The sequence below is a fragment of the Bactrocera oleae genome, chromosome 2 (assembly GCF_042242935.1).
Source record: "Bactrocera oleae isolate idBacOlea1 chromosome 2, idBacOlea1, whole genome shotgun sequence".
Lineage (NCBI taxonomy): Eukaryota > Metazoa > Arthropoda > Insecta > Diptera > Tephritidae > Bactrocera > Bactrocera oleae.
Genome location: NC_091536.1, coordinates 53206182 through 53223925, shown reverse-complemented (window position 1 = coordinate 53223925; position 17744 = coordinate 53206182). Strand labels below are relative to the sequence as shown.

Genomic DNA, 17744 nt, shown 5'->3' with positions numbered 1-17744 from the left:
TCTGTCTTGAGCTTCTACGTGAGCTCTATGTATCATGGTACATTCGTCCCAGATTATTAGACTGACGGCTTGTAAAATTTTCCCCAAAGGGCCATTTTTGCGTATAGAGCACACGCTATCTTTCTCTAAAGACACAGTTAGGGGCAGTTTAAAAGTGGAATGAGCTGTGCGTCCACCTGCTAATAAGGTTGCAGCAATACCTGACGACGCTACTGCCAAGGCTAGCTTTCCTAGAGACCTTACTTTTGCTAATATAAGATTAGTGATAAACGTCTTGCCGGTCCCACCGGAAGCATCCAAAAATAAAATTCTTCCTTCATTAAAACGAACACTTTTCATGACACATATACGTTGTCACCTGGTCATTAACTAATCTTAGTTCATTTTGTGTGATATACTCATTTAATTCCTTTATGTTATATGGTTTTCGCAACGCTACTTCTAACGGGTCCAGAAGCGAATTATTTCTTTTAGCTGCAGGAAGCCCAAAGTCGGTTAGGGATTTATCTGAAATCTCATGAATTTTATCTTCAATTATGATTAGTCCATCATTGTATATATCATCATTATATGCTAATGTCATATCCTGATTCTCATTACGCATTCTGTTTAATATATCTTCACATAAAGCATCACGAAATTTATTCCATAACTCTAATAACATTCCTAAATAAAAACATTCAGTTTGAGTTGGATGAATGTTATAAACACGGCCTAAACTTGTGTCTTTTTTTACACTGGGATATCCCTCAACATCTTGCCAGCGTCTTCTTCTAGAAAATGAATTTCTTTGCCAAACGTAATACTGGGGAACTTCGTGATATAAAAGGGTTTTTGCAAAATCGTCGCTTTTGCAGAGATCAAAGAACGCTGTAAGTGTCGTTGATGAAGGATTGTTCACACGATCTTGGAGATTTTCATTATTATAAAAATATATTCTTTGTCCATTTTCCAAATGAACGGCTAAATGAACTACTGCCGGAAAACGTTCATGAATAGAAAATTGGAAAATTCTCCAAAACGCCTTCGAGGAACTTATATAGCGACCATTTAGATATTTTTCTACTTCATCGTTATTACTTTGTAACGAAAATGTGGCTTGATCAGAACCTTTATGAATATACTTACAGATGTATTTAATAGCTTTGACCGATTGACAAAACTCTACGTTAATGTGTGCATTGAAAATTCCTGATAGCAGTGGATTATAGGGAACCACCCTACGATTATCCACGCTCATTTCTGTACCTTTTACACGAATTATAGCTGTGTTTCCACCATTATCTGGAGACCTGCGTCTGTAGGTTGGATAACCGTCATCCCCCGTTTGTGTTTCCGAAATAAAATGCCTAGGGAACTTTTTAGAACAAACGTTTTCTTTCATACATGGTGATGTAGGATTATGAAATCCGCAAGGACCATGTGTCATATTTTTTATGATAATATTATGAAGAATCGGATCTTGTTGTATGTCAGGTATTTCAGCCGATATTATTGCATCTATAGAATTTGATTGAACTTTGTTAGCCAGCCACAATAAAATGTGGGCGTGAGGTAAACCTCTTTTTTGCCATTCTACACTGTAAACAAAGGCATTCGATCTGCCAAAAATATTTTTCTTCGTTAATAGGTCTATCATTTTCTTGAGTTTTAAATGAAATACCCTAGAATGTTGATTGGGCAATAACTCACTTTTTATTTCTGGCCATTCGGGGTTAAATGTAAATGTAATGAAGAGGTCAGGTCTTCCAAATTTCCTGACATATGTCATGGCATCTTGACTTTTTTCATTCATGAATCTGGGGGATCCTGTAAATGACGACGGCAATATAACGTGCTGGCCAATATTAGAAGCGTTTATATGTCCATCATTTACGACGGCATCTCTTAAATGAATGTACTCTTCTGCTCTCAATTTTTTTTGATTTCTTTTGATGAAGTCTAGCCTCTCAGAGATCATTTTTGCCGCCATATCAACACAATATTGGTTGAATAATCCTTTGAAATAATGTATACTGTTAAAGTCATTTATTCTCACCATGAATCTAAATGCATAAAACTGCATACATGAAACAGTTTTAGATGTAGCCGTAGTATTCTGCTGTGGAATATTAATGCAGTATCCGTCGTTTCCAAAGGGAAACAGTAAAGGATATTGCAGCGGGTCATAAGATCTATGAATTTCAGAAACTCGTTGAAGTCGACCATCTCTCGCAGTCAATACAATATCACGGGGACCTTTGTCTTCATCTATCATAAGAACAGCTACTTCATCTACTACCGGCGCATTATACCGACCTCTATGCTCATTAGGAGGTTTTACATCAGCATGAATGATAAGTTTTAAATCATTCGGTGGTCTATTTTCTAGATTGTACTTAAAACTTTGAATATACGATTTGAAAGCTTGGGTTTAAATTTGAGCGCAAGGATACCTGATCTGCATTGGAAACAAAATATATTTGCAGGAATTCGGGTTGTGCCCCTACAGATGGAAGTAAGTCACCGATTAAATGATAAACTTGCCCTTGGACTTTAAAAGTGGGCATAAAGTTTCCCTCACGAATCTTTGGCACCAAATGAAGTCATCTGAAATAATGTATTATATTGTCTTGAGTGATTTAAGAAATGCTTAGATGATGGATGTGAGCCTGATATCAGTTCCTTTAAAACGGATGTTGGTTCCGGAATTATAGGTATATTTACTTTGCCACCACTACAACACAGTCCAGGAGTTTCAGCTGCCCATTTTTTTGCTTGGCATAAGTTGCATATTTTATCCATTCTACCAATATCAATATCATTTAGCTCAGAATAGTCAACGGTACAATCATAAGCAAAAGCAGCATTTAATAAATTATGTTGTCTGCGAGTTCTATTCCTAGTTGATCGGGCATTTTGCTGTGCTAATCGATGGGATCGTTCAGCGCTTGATTCCCGATCGCGGTTAGCCAATGTTCGGGCATTCTGTGAGGCCAAACGTTGAGAACGTTCAGCACTCGATTCCCGATCGCGGTTAGCCAATGTGCGGGCATTCTGTGAGGCCAAACGTTGAGAACGTTCAGCACTCGATTCCCGTTCGCGGTTAGCCAATGTTCGGGCATTCTGTGAAGCCAAACGTTGAGAACGATCAGCACTCGATTCCCGTTGCCTGTTCGCCAAAGTTCGGAAATTTTGTGAGGCTAAACGCTGCGAACGTTCAACGCTTGATTCCCTTGCACGGTTTTGTTCAGTAATTGCTTGTTGTGTAGCCATATTTTCATCCTCAGTTTCATTGCTGCGCAAAACTCGCAGCCGCTTTGCAGTAGCAGTCTGCCGAGAAAGCTGAGTTCTTTTTCTTGGCGTTATAGTGATGAAGAAAAAACGTAGAAAATGAAAACTTAACTAAAGCGTATCTCGTAATAAAAAGAAGAAACGTAAGATTAAGAAGATTAATAATTAGGAACCTAACTACTTTTATTTTTAACGATTATGTCAAAAGAACAACCGTAAAATGAAAATAAGGTAAACTAACTTTATGCTTGAACTTAACTTTAATCTAATGAGAATACCTACAGGTATTATGTACCACAAAAAAAAATATTAGAAACTAAATACTATTTTAAAAACAAACAATACTATACTTATAGAAAACACATACTTATAAATTAATAATCTACATGAAAACAAAAAAGTGTTATTATTGTGTAACTAAATACTATCCTAAAACAAATAAAGTACCTACTATATAGAAAACAACTACAAAATGAAACTGTGTTTAAAAAGTAATATTACGATGATAATTATATCGCATAAACAAATTAGCGCTGCATTCAACCGTTCAGTACAATCATACTTTATTTCTCTGATATTTCTTCGTTTATCCTGGACGCCATTACGCTTCGATGTTTCCTTACGACTGGAAAAATATTCTGCGTGCATTAGCCCTTTTAAACAAATACTCTTTTGAATCCCAAAAATATGGAGTAAAGAAATTATGAATTTTTGATACATAAATATTAGGAAACTCCTGTTATAAATTTGGCCTTGAAAATATTTAGCCCTTTTAAACAAAGACTTTTGAATCCTAAAAATATTGAGTAAAGAAATTATGAATTTTTGATACATAAATATTAGGAAATTCCTGTTATAAATTTGGCCTTGAAAATATTTAGCCCTTTTAAACAAAGACTTTTGAATCCTAAAAATATTGAGTAAAGAAATTATGAATTTTTGATACATAAATATTAGGAAATTCCTGTTATAAATTTGGCCTTGAAAATATTTAGCCCTTTTAAACAAAGACTTTTGAATCCTAAAAATATTGAGTAAAGAAATTATGAATTTTTGATACATAAATATTAGGAAATTCCTGTTATAAATTTGGCCTTGAAAATATTAAGCACGTAGGTATTATGCATATTGTTCTACCACATCCATGCTAATTCATTGCAAGCAAAATGTGGGACCACCATCCCAACATAAAAATGAAATATGCAACATACTCTAAGTGTTGCGCATTCGAACGGCACAAACAGACAGAAAAACTATACTCGAGTCGCTGGACTCTTTTTGCTCGTGTGAAAGCAGAGCATGATGCAAGCGTTTACACCATAAAACATGTTCATAACAACATCATGTTTTTAAAATTTTTTAAAAACCATCACACATGTATGACATACACGAATTTATTATGTTTACACGCTCATTCTTCTCATCACGCCGCACATGCTTGCATACAAAAAAGACCGTGTAAAGGCCGCTTACGGGAAAAATCCAATATTCGCGGATATCATACCGTACGGTCTGTTGTAGCGGACGGTAGAAGCGGTGGTAACTGATCATTAACATTGCGCTCTCATAAGATAGGTCGCATCAGCTGATGCGGGACACGGTTTTGCGTCGGTGACTGTTTGTGCCTTGAGCCGCGCGGCATGGTATCTCGTTGAGCTACACCCCCCTCCCGGCTTGCCCGCAAGTACCGCCACTCTCCCGCCGCGCCGGCCAGCGCAGACAGCGAGTTGGTTTTGTTTCGGAGTTATTTATCATTGTAATCTTTAAAGTTTTTGGTTGAAATTAAGTTATGTCAAAGACAATTTTATTCACAATGAAGTACTCTTAACCAACAACATATTTATTTGAATAAAGATTAATATTATTATGTTGATACAACTTAAACAAATTATTTCGACCAAATTAGGTACCATAAAAACGGTTTTTGTGAGTTAATCTTAAAAGATAGCCATATACTATCGCGGACTGTTTTTTAGATCATTAAAAGAGCTATTATTCTTTAATACATATTTTTTGTGTATCTTGAACCGTTTTCACAGCGCACGCAACGGAAGGCTTCAAAGATGAAATAATTTCTCCCGTTTTTTACACATTTACCACTATATCTTTGCTCCTATTGGTCGTGATGTTATATAGCCTATATCCTTCCTCGATAACTGGACTATCCAACACAAAAAGAATTATTCAATTCGAACCAGTAGTTTCGGAGATTAGCGCGTTCAAACAAACAAACAAACAAACAAACTCTTCAGCTTTATAATATTAGTATAGATATCTCCTAAACCGCTATAGCTATAATAATAAAATTCACTGACTGATGCAAATTTTTTTAGCACCTCTATCTACAGTGTTAAATTGTTGAAATCGGGTGACAATCCCGCCCACTCCCCATATAACGGTACTGTTAAAAACTAACAAAATATCGGTCAATGTGTAAGATATAATAAAATAAATAAATGAAACTCTCAATAGTAGTATGTTTGTGACAAAAAATGAGTTGAATCGGATCAATACTTCCTATAGTTCTCATATACCTAATATAAAGATTTTTGAGCCTCCAGGTAACTTTATACCGCATATATCCGCCAATATGTGAGTTATCTCAATGAAAATGAAAGAGCGTAGATGAAATCGGGTGAAAGTTTTGCCTAGCCACCATGTAACAAATATCAGGATTTTCGAACATTCATCTGACTTTACTCCATTTGATTGGTGATTATATGTGAGGTACCTTAATGAAACAGTAGGAGGATTTTATTAGTCTGTGGCATGTTAGTAGTATTTCCAAAAGTGATCAAATCGGGTTAATACTACCCTCTACTTCCATTTGCTACTTATAATAATTTTCGTTATTCTAACCAGTTTTATGCCGAATATGTCGGTCAGTGAGTATTAATATTTTTTTATACTCTCGCAACCTGTTGCTACAGAGTATAATAGTTTTGTTCACCTAACGGTTGTTTGTATCACCTAAAACTAATCGAGTTAGATATAGGGTTATATATATAAATGATCAGGATGAAGAGACGAATTGAAATCCGGGTGACTGTCTGTCCGTCTGTCCGTCCGTGCAAGCTGTAACTTGAGTAAAAATTGAGATATCTTTATGAAACTTGGTAGACATGTTTCTTGGTACCGTGAGACGGTTGGTATTGCAGATGGGCGTAATCGGACCACTGCCACGCCCACAAAACGCCATTAATCAAAAACAAATAAATTGCCATAACTAAGCTCCGCAATAAGATACAAGACTGTTATTTGGTACACAGGATCACATTAGGGAGGGGCATCTGCAGTTAAAATTTTTTTTTTTAAATGGTCCCGCCTCTAATAGGTTTAATGTGCATATCTCCTAAACTGCTAATGCTATAATAACAAAATTCACTGGAAGCAAATGTTTTTAGAACCTCTACCTACAGTGTGAAAAAAGTCGGGTGGCAACTCCGCCCACTCCCCATATAACGGTACTGTTAAAAACTACTAAAAGCGCGATAAATCAAGCACTAAACACGCCAGAGACATTAAATTTTATCTCTGGAATGGTATGAGATGACTTTATAGGAACCGCGTTCAAAATTAGACAGTGGGCGTGGCACATCCCACTTTTAGGTGAAAACCCATATCTTGAGATCTGCTTAACCGATTTCAACCAAATTCGGTGCATAACGTTTTTTCATATTTCTATGTTATATTGCGAAAATGGGCGAAATCGGACTACAACCACGCCTACTTCCCATATAACACCATTTTAAATTCCATCTGATTCTTTCACTTTCCACTATGCATATCAAGCAACAATGATTATATCGGGGCAAAACTTTGTGTAAATAATACGTTTAAAGTATTCCACCTTGTGACCAAAAATTGTCTAAATCGAACCAAAACTGCTCAAGCCCCTAAGTACTAAATATGTGGAAACCAGTGCTTATAGTTGACCTTCTACCGAAAATATCAACCAATCCACAAAGAAATCTCAAACGAGTATACCATTTGACTTTGCGAGAGTATAAAATGTTCGGTTACATCCGAACTTAGCCCTTCCTTACTTGTTTATATATAAAATTGCTTCAAAATACTTTTAAAGAAACTGTTTGCTCGAGTATTGCTGAGCAATGTCAAAATAATTATCTTTCTCTATCCCCAATATATATTATATATGATTTCCGTCTTTCCACCTGACTTGATATTGATATTTTAACGAAATTAAATGGATAAGATTTCTTAAAAATTATGTGGTTTGACGCTGAATTAGAATGAAATTAGTACATACCTTGGTCTAAACCTCACACCTTCATATAATGAATTCCGATTCTCTGGTTCACGTTTGCCACATAAGCTTATAATATAAAATTTAGCCACTTTGGTAGAGTTAATATCACATTCATACTTATGTATATCTATCTTCAAGCAATAAAACTGAGACTAAGTTTATGACCTTTAATATAAGTCAAGAAGTATAAAATTCTCTGTTCCACCCTAGTACCCATTATCGGGGATATATTGACCCTAGCTCCAACATATTTTATGTACAAAATTAAAACTTCCGTTTGGCTTTATATAAACGTAAAATATTAGATATACGATAATTTAATGTCGAAAATGTGTGAAGTTCTTCCACGAATTTCCCCAGCTCACTCACTCTGTAGCAATATGTACCATATACACCATAGTACCTATACACCGAACAGGAAAGAAGTCATAGCAAGGAGTCAATTACAGTGAAAGAGAGCAGCCCCTAGGATCCAACTTTTAACACCCGGACGGACTGAATTATATAATTATTTATATTAATATACATTTATTAATTATGCATAGATGAAGTAGTAAATCTGTATTACTAAGTCGTCTTCAGAATAGAAAACGTATGAGAGTTCTTCGAGCAAACTCTTTATATAGAGATAGTGAGCAGTAAGAAGATACTGTAAGTCACGCTAATCGTCGAATAGATTCCCATGTGCGTCTGTCCGAACAAATTATCAATACAAATTAACATAGAACCAGGCGGGAAAATCTCGAAATACGGTCTTTTGAAAACTATTTAAATACTGTTGAACATAGGGCAAGACGTCTAAATCCCCAAATCCCCTCTAAAGAGCAAAGCAGAAATACTCGGCGGCATAGATTTCGGAGCGAGAATAATGACGTTCGATACGTTGAGCAAGTTGTAAATACTGTTCAACATGGCACAAGGCGGCAAGATCCACAAATTCGCTCTGTAGAACAAATAAGAGATACTCGATGTCATAGATCTCGTCGAGAAAATCCCGAGGTACGTTATGATGAACAAAGTTGGAACACTAGGGATCATAGAGAACTTCGTAGAAGAAATCCTTGTATGGGAATTTAGAGCGCATTCGTGATCAAATGCAAAGAGAACATGCAAGAAGAAATCCTGAAATAAGGAGAGAGGAGCGTGATAGAGAAACACAACGTCGACAGCTTAGAAGGAGGGGTATGAGGGAAGAAAATTTGAATCAGAGACGTCTTAGACAAAGTCAAGTTCGCCTTCGTAGAGATAACCCGGTCTATAGACAAATTGAAAACCAAAGGCAGTCCCAACGAATCCGATTACGGAGGAAAAATCATGTAATAGAAACTGATAACAGTGGCAATTTAATAGACTTCGAAAACATTTATTTCCAAAATATAAATAAGCTTTATAATATTAGTATAGATATAGGTATATGTACCTATATGCAAAGCATAGCATTCTAGCTCTATAGAACCGAAGTAAAGAAAATTTATTTAAGCCGCAAAGTTTTAGAAGCGATTTTTTTAAATGTTTTAATATTAATATTCTGGTTCTATACAGAAATTCAGCTTACTCTGTCAGAAATTTAATTTGTAGAACTTCAGGAAGTCCTTACTTCTGAGTTATGCAATCAAAATGTGCTAATTGTTGGAGATTTTAACATTTGTTTAATGTCTACATGTACTACGATAGGAAATCTGCTCCAAGAAAAAAACTTTGGTTCCCTGCTTGGTGTAGAATATTCAACTATGCCGGTACACAAATTGATTGGGCATTTTGAAACATGGATCCTTCCCATGCTAATGCAATTTTTTTTTGAGACAGTACACAGCTATCATGACAGTATTTGTGTCTCTATTTTGAACTAAAGTTTTCAGACTTATTGCAATAGTTCTTTATTTTTTTTCAAATACAATCGAATTAGAATGGTATAGCAATTTTGACAGTAGTTTTTAAGACAATTTTAAGAAAAATATGTAAATAATCTAATTTAGAAAACTTAAATTATATGTATAATTTGTTATTATATAAGACATTATTGTATAAATATATGATAGATATTAAATAGTATAAGGAGAAAAGAAATATAATTTGGATATATGTATAAGAATCTCTATAAGAATTTATGATTAATATTTTAAATATTATAATACAAATTAATATAATAACATAATTAATTTTTAAAGTTGATAATATTTATTATTTTTAAGCTAAACATGTATAATAATATCGATAAAATAATAAAAAATGTTATTCATTGTCCAAAAACGATTTCTGTTCATACTTTCAATACAGTTGTAATTCATTCTATATAAAATAAATTATAAGTGTATAGAACAAAACACAAGAACGATTTACAAATTGTTCTAATTAATTTCACTGTGAATGTAAATAACTGTTGTAGCCTCAGTATATTCCTGCTGCTAATTATTAAAATATATAAAGAAATCTCGAACGAGTATGCCATTTTACTATGCGAGAGTATAAAATATTCGGTTACATCCGAACTTAGCCCTTCCTTACTTACCGAAATATACGGTATAAAGCCAACCGGGAGTTTCAAATTCTTAAATAAGGTACATGGAGACTAAGATATATATTGAACCAAATTTATCCAGTTTTAGTATTACAGCATAACATCTCCAGAAATAGATGCTCTCTGAAAAAGTCAGCTATGTGGACTGAGGTTCCTATTTACAGTATCTGGGGCTTTAAAAAATTGTCATCTCATTTCAACTAATTTTAGACTAAAGATTACATACCTTCAGAGCACTATTTGGGGTCGGAGATGGTGCCGAAAAGATTTATCCTGAGTCCTGAGATTCGTTAATTCAGCTTTTGTGGTATGTACATTAAAGTTATTAACTTTTTAAAAATTTTGAAAATTGATCTGTGGTTCTGTACAATTTTCATCAAAATATTTTAAGTTACGGACGAACGGGCAGACAGTCAACAGGTTTTTAACGCTATTTGTCTCGATAAGTTATATTAAACTCTGTACCAACATGTTGCGAGAGTTTTAAAATTAATTTCATCGGTATTGGATAGTCATTATATTATATTGTTAGCAGTTTTATTTGAAATACAAAATTTAATATACATTACTTAAGAATATTTAAACAATTAAACTCTTACTAAAATTAATTGCCTGATATTTGCCGACATCTTAAGGTTGCAGCTTCTACTGCATTGGCAATTGTTCCACGAAAACCTATTTTGAAAGTCGCCGAAAGACGAGTTAGTTTAACGATAATTAAAATAAGTTTTAAATACCTTCCGTTTCTAAAACTTTAAGCGCCGCCGCAGTTGAACCCGCTGGGCTAGTTACATTGTCCTTCAAGACACCCGGATGTTCTCTTGTATCGCGTACCAATTTTCCTGAGCCCAAAACAGTTTGGGCGGCAAGTCGATATGCCAAATCACGCGGCAAACCCATTCGGACCCCGCCATCCGCTAGTGCCTCAATCATGACAAATACATAAGCTGGTCCACTTCCGCTCAGAGCTGTAATGGGATCAAACCAAATTTCCGGAACTTCTTCACATGTGCCAATCGCTTCCAAAAGTAACTTTGTTAACTCGCCATCGTTTTGGCTTGCCTTTGCACCGCGTGCATATACCGAACATCCCGCTTTCACCAGTGCCGGAGTATTAGGCATTGCACGTATGACTCGGGCACCTGAGGATAATTGCTGTAAATTGAAGTGAATTTGTGAAATAAATAACACCCAGTCCTCAGCAATACTCACCCGTTCTAACATCTTTAAAGTGATGCCCATGGCTATTGAAATAAACAACTTGTTGTTGCTCAATGGTTTGATTTCAGGTAATATAACAGGCACCACCTGTGGTTTAACTGATATAAATACTATATCCGATTTCTCTACAACCGGTTCATTTTTTACCACCGTCTCAATACCTATTTGCTAGTATAATATAAATGTTTATAATACCATAAATTAACGATTAATTATACCATATTTATATTACACGTGATATTATAACCAAACAGTTTAATACATAAGCATTACTACCTCAAATTGCGTATAACTTTGTTTATCATCTGGATGTACGCTGGCAATTATTTCCTCAGGCTTTGTAAGACCTCGACGGAATAAATATTAAAATTAAATCATATTATCTTGAAGCATTTCTTTAAATGTTTACCAGCTGAGAGAAAACCTTTCACCATTGCAAGAGCCATTTTACCACCCCCCAAAACGCCGATTTTGCCAACTTTATTCATGTTTGTTTTTAAAAATAAAAATTTAAAACCAATTTATTTTAATATTGAATTTTAGATCTTCACTACTCAATAGCTAGACAGTCATTAAGCCCTTATCAGCACAAGGTTTCGAATACTTAATAAAAAAACAAACCTGATAAGGAATGCTATGATAAGCTTAGTATTCCAGCCTATAAACAAAAATAGCTATTGCCATCAGTTTTCCGCCTCTATTCAAATGAGCATTGCAATTGTAAACAAAGAAATATAAAATTTTAATGATTATATACTAGGGTGGAGCGAAAAAAAATTTTTTTTTTTGCTTAGCCTGGGGGAAAATCTGTAGATTATAAAAAAAGGAAATTTTTGGACAAAAAAAAAATTTTTTTTAACACCTAGACTCACAAATTTACTTTAAAACTGAGTGCGCCTTTAGATGTTAAAAAAATTTTTTTTTGTCCAAAAATTGTTTTTTTCACTCCACCCTATAATATACATAATATAAATTGCAGTCGAACAAACGTTTTATCTGATAAGCTTAACGAGGAAAAACGAGTGTTTTGAATATGTTGTGGATAAGTACGAATCATTGATGTCCACCACAGTCTTTTTGGGAATTCTACACTGGGTTAAACAGCACATTGCCGACAACTCGATACTCCCTTAAAATGAAAATTTACCGATATTTTAGCGGGTCGCTGAATTATGAACGATATAATGAGAATATGCAGCATAGAAAACTTATATAACTTCACAGTAATATTAATCAAAAACATACATTTCTTTAGCTTTGTACATAATTAAAGAGACTTTATTTATAAGTTTATAACAAGTAGAAGAAAATATATGTTTCTTCAATTTCCATGCACGAAATCATTTTCTATGCAGTGGAATTATAAAGCCAGTGAAAGAAAGTAAACAAATATTCGGTTTACATTCATTATATTCTCAAAGAGTTGCGTCTACTCCCTACAAGAAACTTTTAATGGGTTCACCAATACACTCACATTTATTATGTCAGTACTGACGGACAAATTACCCGGAAATTGACCGTCACTGTTATTGTTAAAAAGAGACTCTTACTCTCTATAGCTCTACATATGTAAGAATGAAATATCTGCATTCTTTAGTACTGTCACCACTGACAGTCAAATGAACAGTAAAATTACTGTCAATGTTTACGATTTTTCCAAAAGCAAATTCTGTATACGTCGAAAAGGGACAGCATACATTTCCATAGAAGTTTTGAGAAGTTGTGAAATGCCTATGTATGTAGCTGGTAATCCGTGAGATAAACCAATCGTATGTAAGTTATTAAGTTTCAAATAAAATTACATTTTTAGTTAATTTTCATTTGTATTTAGGCATTTTTAAATTTCGAAATATTCATGAACTGGAGAAATACGTACAGCAGAGCTTTGGAGAGGAGCAAGCATGGAATTAAGTGAAAATTTCTTTTCGTAATTTAGAAAGGGGATGAGAGTGAGCCGTATAGATATATAGAGAATCAATTATGAATACCCACGTGTTTAAAAGAGATTCAAATTCACACACATACGTTTGTTTACATCAGTTTTTGCACAAGGCTCTTTAGAAAATTATGCAAACTTTGTTCTGCGCGAGTTAATATCGTTTACACGATATGAGTCGAAAGAAATATACTTTTGAGCTGCACCGATATGTGTACTCTTTATTGATATTCTTAAGACTCATATCGTGTAAACGATATTAACTGGGGGCTCAACCGGGATGGCAAATTTTTACTTGCTATCAAAAAAGCCAGGAGACATCCTTGAAAAGACAGGAACTCCGTGATTCTAAAGAAGGATAAAATTAAAATACCACGGGAAGTAGGACTTCCAATACAAACTGCTTGAAAAAGTAGCATACGATTCAAAGCAGATCCTGAAAAAGCGGACAGCGCCGAATCCAACAACAACGAAACAGCAGTAATCTAAGAAAGAAGATTACATGTTTACACCTCGACTAAACAGCAAGAAAGCAGCCTTTGACGACAACAAATAAATTAAATATATTCCGACTAGAAGCAAAAATTAACAGATCCTGAAACATTGGACAGTTAATTCGCCAGTAATAACAAATCAAAGTGGAACACCAAATGGTCCAACTCCATGCACAAATCGCTGCATTGAGGAAACATTGAAAAAGCAACTAGAGGAATTCACCTAAAGATTATCCTCAGTGGAACAACGCAAAATTTCCACAAACATTATCAACATGGAGACACCCATAACCAATATGCCATATTCCCACCGAGAGGACAGACACAAGCATAACTACATACCAAACTTAAGGATTCAGAGAAATAAATGTCAACAAAGTAACCTCTTCAATAAACAACGACAATCAGCACCAGTCCCAATGGACGTTGATGATTCCAGACGATGATCTTATGAGAAGAAATTATAACACTAGAATTAATACCGTTTACGACCACAATACAAGCATCAATTAGGACCAAATAAGAAGATCCGATATGGACAACACATTATCCACATCTAATGCCTGATCACGAACCAATAGTTCCAAAAAAAGGTACCGAAAAGAAGGAAAACCAAAAAAGGAAAATGGTTGTTGACTTCAAGAAAATTCACGCTCATACGATTATCCTACGAGATTCCCGAGGTCAATACGACTATTAAAAACTTAGGAAAAGCATAGATTTTTTCTGAAATCGCTTTTGAAAAAAATATCACAATTAATTTTGAAAACATTTTTTATAAAAACAAAATCATTAATAAAAATGAAATCAAACATATCAAAAGAAACCCACAATAATAATTACATATATAATATAAAAAGATTAATAATAATGATAATATCAGCGAAAAAAATATTAATTAAATAAAAGCACGATAATTAAAAATATACTTATAAACATCAAAATTTAATGAAACAAAATATTGTACAATTGTTAATAATACAATTAATTGATAAAAATAATCAATGAATGATAATAGTAATATGAGAAAGTACAATCAAATGTCAATCGATGTAAAAATTCCGAAGAATCATACAAAACTGAACTACGCCGACTTCAAGCCGAGTTTCTCCGACCATAGCAGATTTGAAATGAGGACATTTACTTTTGAACACCGGGGAGAGTTAAGGAACGTATTACTTATTACATTATATCACCAATATTCTAAACAAACAAACATCAAAACAACCTTATCTCTGAATGAACAGAATGTATGAAAACAACATATAACAATAGAAATGCACTATCAATAAAGAGTACACATTTCACTGCAGCTCAAAGGTATTTTTAATAACTCATATCGCGTAAACGATATTAACTCGCGCTGACAAAATTTTTTCAGCTGCGACTGTCATATTAACGGCCAGATGACTGTCATTGTTCTTGCAGGGCTATGTACATAAGTATGTATGTAGTGTATACTATTGGTGGAGATTCTTCAGTTTTCACAGTTTTCCAGTAAAAGGCCTTTTAATCTAATTAAAAGCTATACCAGTGACTTTCAACAATTTTAGTATTTCTTTTAAATTTCATTTCATCTCAAAAAAGAACAAAATGCTGCTTTTATCTTGTTCTCTTTTATTGCGAATTCTATTTATTCTAAATGGAAAATATTATAACTTACTGGTCTTATATACCATATTTCCTTACAGAGAGTTTACCGGCTTGTTATTTGAACTTTGTACGAAAGCAGGTTTAAGTCAACATGAATTAGCCGTTGTAATGACCGACTGCTAACTCCAAGTTGCGCCGATAAGTTGCGAGTCGAAACTCTTGGATTTGCCTGAATTGAACATATGGATATCAATGGTATGGTTCTCTTGCGATACTTCCAGATTCGGCAAACATGTTCACCAATCTCATAATGGTCCATCTACTCGGGGTAATGCTGCCAAAATCCCGTCTGAATGCCCTTTGGACGGAAATGACGGCTGCGAAGCATGGTACCCCTGCATTATCAAATCCAAGCATTCATTTTTAAAAAAATTATGTATAATAACCTGCTGAATAAAAAAAAAAGTATGTCGAGTACTCACACATACTTGTAAAAACATTCCTTACGGTTTGCTTTTGTAGCACGTTTCGTGGGCCATCCTGTATATGAAAATATTGATAAAACACGTAACAAGCAGCCTTAAAAAGCCAGCATTTATGGCATTCGATCGATACATCATAAATATTCGATTCATACATACATACAAGTTCTCGCCACTTGAACAATGATGAATTGAGTAAAACTCATTTTCAGAACGCAGGTCCGAATACTCAGACGAATTGACTATGCTGTACTAACTATAATGTTTTAGCTGGCGCAACCAATTCAACCGACAATAATGATAAAAATTGAGATTATGACAACTTTGCTCTATTACATTTTTTGCGTTCCTTCACGCTTCACGGGAATTGAGCAAAACATTTTTTTAACTACCAGGTATACCGATATGAAGTGAGCGTTAAGATACAAATGTGTTGGTAGGGAACATTTGTTGTGAACAAGTCTTAATTTTATTTTTTGTTTGGTTGGCATGACATCTGTCAATCATACTTGTATTTAATAACCTTACAGTCATTGATCAAACAACATCACATTTTTTCATTGTGTTGAAAATGTCAAATTTGTACCGGAAAGTGATGATTTGCTGAAAGCATTAATTTTTTGTTTCCATTTGAAGAAAAGTACTGCAGAGTCGCATCGAATACTTGTCGAGGCTCTATCAGAAGTAACATGCAAAAGATGGTTTTAACGGTTCAAAGATAATAATTTTGATGTGAGAAATGAAGAACGAAAGAAAGTTTGAGCCGAGAATGAAAATGATACTTTGAGTCAACAGCAAATGGCAGACATGTTAAATGTTGTACAGCAAACAATTTCAGACCGTTTGAAAGCTATGGGAAAGATCCAAAAGTGTGGATAATACATGCCACTTGAATTGAATGGAAAACCGAAAAGCACTTGTGAAAATTTGCTTCAAAGACATGAAAGAAAATCAGTTTTGCACCGAATTGTCACTGGCGATGAAAAATGCATTTATTTTAAGAGTCCTGAACGGAGAAAATCATGGGTTAATCCGGGACAACCATCAACATCGACTGTAAAAACTGATCGATTCGGTAAAAAGGCAGTGCTTTGTGTTTGGTGGGATCAGAAGAGTGTGGTGGTATATTATGAGCTTCTAAAACCTGGTAAAACGGTTATACTATTCGCTACAGACAACAAATGATCAATCGTACATTGATCGAAAAGCGACCAGAATAGACCAGAAGACACGGCAAAGTAATTTTGTTACACTACTATGCACCTGCAAAATCGGTTCAGGAAAGAATCAAAGTACTTGGCTGGAAGCTGCCATCCCTTTCGCCGTATTCACCAGACTTGACACATTCCGATTACCATTTGTTTTCATCGATGGGACACGCGTTGGCAGAGCAGCACTTAGATTCCTACGCAGAAGTCGAAAATTGGGTTTCTGATTGGAACACATTGAACATTCTATTGGCATGGTATTCACAAATTGCCAGAAAAGTGGTCAAAATGTGTTGAAAGACATGGTCAATATTTCGAATATTTTTTTTTACCTTCCCATTTAAAATTAGTATTTCATTTTCACTAATAAACGCTCATTTAATACACCATTTCACTTAAATATGTCAAAACTCATACTGATATATTATACGCTTGTTCACAGAAAATTAAAATATAACTGAAAACTTTGATTTCACATTATCGCTTTATCATTCCCAAAATTTATGATTAGGAAGTATATTCCACGGGTTTAAAAGTGTTTTCGTTTTTGTGTACAATTTACTTACAAATTTGACAGTTTTTCCAAGTTTTCTCCTCACATTAGCTCGTTTCTGAAGTTGCATGGCGCAATCTTGTCGTTATCATTCTGACGTGCTGTTATGAGCACAGAACATAGAATTTATAGAAAATTTATGATGAGCGTGTTTCACCACAAAAATTTATTAGCGTTAGCGTTTCACGTGGCAATA

At 34.4% G+C, this 17744-nt stretch overlaps 1 protein-coding gene and 1 long non-coding RNA gene across 2 annotated transcripts; one reads left to right on the top strand and one right to left on the bottom strand.

Annotated features, from left to right (window-relative positions):
• Positions 1-10565: 10565 nt before the first annotated feature.
• Positions 10566-11873, bottom strand: P5cr-2 (Pyrroline-5-carboxylate reductase-like 2). Its single transcript, XM_014242618.3, has 5 exons — positions 11692-11873; positions 11559-11629; positions 11274-11450; positions 10799-11216; positions 10566-10736 (listed from the first exon to the last, which is right to left on the bottom strand). The coding sequence occupies exons 1-5, from the start codon at positions 11768-11770 to the stop codon at positions 10666-10668; spliced, it is 816 nt and encodes a 271-aa protein (XP_014098093.3). The 5' UTR covers positions 11771-11873; the 3' UTR covers positions 10566-10665.
• A 498-nt stretch (positions 11874-12371) lies between these two features.
• On the top strand, positions 12372-17431 carry LOC138859028 (uncharacterized). Its single transcript, XR_011398064.1, has 3 exons — positions 12372-13055; positions 13114-15032; positions 15404-17431. It is a non-coding gene; the product is annotated as an uncharacterized lncRNA (long non-coding RNA).
• The last annotated feature ends 313 nt before the right edge of the window (positions 17432-17744 follow it).

Excerpts from the sequence above, each read along its gene's own strand:
- P5cr-2 (XM_014242618.3), bottom strand. The coding sequence starts at position 11,770 with ATGAATAAAGTTGGCAAAATCGGCGTTTTGGGGGGTGGTAAAATGGCT. Across the intron at positions 11,451-11,558 it reads AAAGTTATACGCAATTTGAG|CAAATAGGTATTGAGACGGT; the intron begins GTAGTAATGCTT and ends ATATTATACTAG. Across the intron at positions 11,217-11,273 it reads CTTTAAAGATGTTAGAACGG|CAATTATCCTCAGGTGCCCG; the intron begins GTGAGTATTGCT and ends TTCAATTTACAG.